Source organism: Zalophus californianus, chromosome 1, assembly GCF_009762305.2.
Source record: "Zalophus californianus isolate mZalCal1 chromosome 1, mZalCal1.pri.v2, whole genome shotgun sequence".
Taxonomy (NCBI): domain Eukaryota; kingdom Metazoa; phylum Chordata; class Mammalia; order Carnivora; family Otariidae; genus Zalophus; species Zalophus californianus.
Genome location: NC_045595.1, coordinates 66,091,187 through 66,095,548, shown reverse-complemented (window position 1 = coordinate 66,095,548; position 4,362 = coordinate 66,091,187). Strand labels below are relative to the sequence as shown.

At 42.6% G+C, this 4,362-nt stretch overlaps 1 protein-coding gene across 1 annotated transcript; it reads right to left on the bottom strand.

The window, feature by feature from the left end:
• Nucleotides 1-597: 597 nt before the first annotated feature.
• Nucleotides 598-2,273, bottom strand: C1H3orf35 (chromosome 1 C3orf35 homolog). The gene is given in 3 exon segments (XM_027581877.2): nucleotides 598-696; nucleotides 698-993; nucleotides 2,221-2,273. Coding segments are annotated over 2 exon segments (381 nt in total). The 5' UTR covers nucleotides 980-993; nucleotides 2,221-2,273.
• Nucleotides 2,274-4,362: the final 2,089 nt, after the last annotated feature.

Here is a 4,362-nt window from a genome sequence, read left to right as displayed (position 1 = left end):
ATTATCATGCTGAGTGAAAGAAGACTGGCAAAAGAGAATATGTACTGCATGATTCCATTTATATAAAACTCTAGAAAATGCAGCTAATCTAGAGTGACAGATCAGTGGTTGTCTGGGATTAAGGGTGGGAGGGACAGATGGAAGGAATTACAAAGGGGCATGAGGAAACTTTTGAGAGTAATGGATATGCTCACTATCTTGACTGTGGTGATGGTTTCATAGGTTATAAACATATGTCAAAATGTACCATATTGTATAGTTTAATTATGTATAATTTATTATACAGCAATTATACCTCAATAAAACTGTTACTATATAAATATGTATTAGATATATGAAGATAGCATATATGTATGTCTCTATATAGAAAGATATTATGTATAAATAAATATATATGTATCTCAGTGTTTCCCAAATTTATCTGACCAGGACCCTTTTTCCCTGCTCAACTATTACCCTAGTTTGCAGAAACACGACATATGCAGAGACAGACATCAGACTGATCGGGGCTTCACTCTCTTACTGGCTGTATGCCCTTCAGTAAGTGATTTACACTTTCAAAGCCTCAATTTTCTTGTCTATAAAATGGAGCTGTGGTCAGGATTTGAGTAGTGAATTTCGAAGGCCTGCCACATTGTAGGTTCTTAACAACTTTAGTCCACCAGCCATCCTAGAAACCAAGCCAGCTATATTTATGGGTTTCCCCAACTGCATTAACTTTATTTTCAACTAAAGAAACCAGCATCAGTCATCTTGAGTCCAAAGGTCCAAGGGGAAAGATGTTGAAATGCTTAGCATTGCCCTGCAGGCCCATCTGCTCTGCATTAGCTGGTCTTCCTCTGTTTATTATTCCTGGTGTTAAATCTCCTCCAATTCTTGTGTGAAAAGTTCGGACACACAATAACCTCTTTATCACATTTTCAAACTCTGGGCTTGTTCTGGAAAGTTTACACCTTTTTCTTGTTGCCATTGTTTTCATGTGGATTCAGATTTCTGAAAAAGACATTTGGAGCACTTTACTGGAAACATTTATGTGTAAGCTGGATACAGACAAATATCATCAAAGAATGAAAATGGGATGTCAGAGGAATTAGAACTGCACTGTGTGGGCTCTGTGTTGTTCACTGAGGCTCAAGATGGTAGTCAGGAGCTGGAGCTGGTCAGCCCCCTCCCTCAGCTTCTCTCCTTTGGGGGTAGAAATTGAATAATACCAAAAAGATAAATAGAAACAAGCCAATGTTAGGGTATAGAATAAAAAGTGCACATAACTATAAAAATAAATACATCATAATAACAATACTGGTTACCATTCATTGAGAATTATTTGTGCTCCATGCTTTACTAAATGCTATTTTTTTGAAGTAATCTCTACACCCAACACGGGGCTCGAACTCATGACCCCAAGATCAAGAGTCACATGCTTTATGTACTAAGCCAGCCCTGCACACCTAAATGCTGTTTTACTTAAACCTCAAAACAAACCTGTATGTCAGGTGTAGAATCGGTGAGGTTTCTTTCAGTCAAAAGGGACAGAAAATTCACCTCAAACTGACTCATAATATAAAGGAATTTTTATTGGGTATGTCAATTAAAAACCTAGATTTAATCTTAGCTTCAAGTGATGACTTGATCCAGCAGCTCCAAAAGATGTCTCCAGAGACTTAGATTCTCCCTGCTTTCTTATGGGCTTTCTCTTTGGCCTTCATGAAGTCAGTCCAGAAGTTCCTGGCTTTCCCATGGTGGCAAAATGGCTGCAGTTGTCCCAGACCTCACACCTTTACACCACACATTACTCAAAGAAAGAGAGAGGGAGCCCTGGAATTCACTCTCACACTGGTCCCAAATGAGGTGTGTGTCTGTCCCTGAACAGATCACTGTGGTGGGGGAGAGCAAAAGAAGTGAGTAAGAGCAGTTGACTGGATTAAGCCTTTGGGGTGGGGGAGTGGCCCATACCCAGGAACTAGTGGTGAGGACAATCCCAACCAAAGCTCCAGGCTGAGAAATTGGGAGAAGAGGTCTCTCAAAGGAAAATAGAAAAGAAGTTGATAAGTGAAATTGGGTGCTGGGGACATACTCACAAGGGTCTACTCTAGTATTCATTCATTTATTACAAAAAATTTAGGTGATGATACATTAGGGAATAAAAAACCAAAAATTCCTATGGTCGATGCTGTGGATGCTCACCCCTGCCCCCCCCACCACCATGCCCCCTTGACCCACCTGCAACGGTGGTGGACCATTCCCCCTCAGGGAGACTGTGTGCATCTTTCTGCTTCTCCCCCTGAAGACTTTTTCTGGCACTGGAAGCTTGTTCAGCCTGTTCACACGGCTGCCTCGATGTACTAGAGGTTTTGGGCCCTCCGGGCAGCCTGCAGCCAACAACGGACAGGAGCGGGGGGACAAATGCTCCAGTTTTTTGTTTGTTTGTTTTTGTTTTTGTTTTTACCTCTAGGAATGAGCAGATTAATGCATCCCTTAGTGGTTTTGCCCCCTTCCTTGTCTCTTCCCCAAACGTCTCTCCTGGGCTCCTCGGGGTCACCTCCAAAATGAACAACTGGCACCAAAGCCTTTACCTCACAGTCTGCTTCCAGTGGAACCCAAAATCAGACTATCCCTGCCTTCATGGGCTCACATTCTGATGGTGGAAAGAGACACATAGTAAACAGAATAACTGAGCAAACTCTAATGTTTGATGGAGATGGTCGTTATGGAGAAATATAAAGTGGGGAAGAGGGTAGAGCACCAGGATGGGTATGGGGCTGCTATTTTATACTAGCATCCAGGAAGGCCTGGAGGAAAATGTGGCGTGTGAGTCAAGAACTGAGAAAGGGGTATCAGGTCAAGCTGCGTTATCTAAGTTAACGAGTAACCCCCAGATCATCGTTGCTTAGAGGTTCATTGCCCACTGAAACTATGTGCAGTGACCTTGCTCCACCCACCTTCACTTAGTAGCCGACTGAGGAGACATTGCTGGTTGTCATGGAAGGCAGAAAAATAATTCTGGAAGGTCTCACATCATCAAGGAAAAGTTCAGATCTGGGCTTTTGGGTTCTACTCACAACTCATGTGTAGAACTGGTCATGTGACCCACCAACCACAGAGGATGAAGGAATACAATTTACCAAGTGTCTGGGTGGTAGAGAGCTAAAAATGGTGTGAGGAACAAACCTAATAACACACAGTCCATCTTTCCGATCATCCAATAGTCAGACAAAATATACTTGCCCTCTCCCCAAGGTGGAAAAAGTCAATCATGGCATCAAACTCAAGGTCCACCTATGGATGACTTGTCTCTGTATCAGGAGTATTATGGTTTCTCTTGATCCGGAGACCTATGAACCAAAAAGACAAGTTGTCTGAACCCACCAGGCAATACCTACCTGGCTTTCAACACAAATTACAAAGCATACTAAAAGGCAAATTACACAGTTAGGAGAGATAGGGCGAGCATCAGAACCAGACTCAGATATGGCAGGGATGTTAACGATCAGACCAGGAGTTTAAATAAGTCTGACTACTATGCTAAGGGCTTCAATGGAAAAAGTGGACAGCAAACAACTACAGGTGGGTAAGGTAAGCAGAGAGATGGAAATTCTAAGAAATAGGTTTTTTTTAATGCTAGAGATCAAAACTACTGTAACAGAAATGAACAATGGCTCTGACGGGCTCATTTAGTAGATGGGACATGGCTGAGGAAAGACTCTGAGCTTGTGGTTATGTCAGTAGAAACTCCCCACACTGAAAAGCAAAGAGAACAAAGACGGGAAAAAATGGAACAGAATATCCAGGAACCGTGGCACAACTACAAAAGGTGTAACATACGCATACTGGGAACACCAGAAGAAGAAAGGAACAGAAGAAATATTGGAAGGAATAATGACTGAGATGTTCCCCCCAATTTATGTCAGATACAAAACCACAGATCCAGGAAGCTCAGAGAACACCAAGCACGATCAGTGCCCCAAACCCTACACCCAGGCATATCATATTCAAACTGCAGAAAAATCAAAAGAGAGAAATAGGTGAATCCACTATTGTAGTTGGAGACATCAACATCCCTTTATCAGAAACAGACAGGGGCACCTGGATGGCTCAGTCGTTAAGTGTCTGCCTTCGGCTCGGGTCGTGATCCCAGGTCCTGAGATCGAGCCCCACGTCGTGCTCCCTGCTCAAGCCTGCTTCTCCCTCTCTCTCTGCCCCTGCTTGTGTTCCCTCTCTCGATGTCTCTCTCTCTGTCAAATAAATACATAAAATACTTAAAAAAAAAAAGAAAAGAAACAGATTCACCAGGCTGAACGAAAGTCAGTAAGGACACAGCTGAACTCCACAACACCAAGAGGCCAATTCTAAAAGGGAACAATA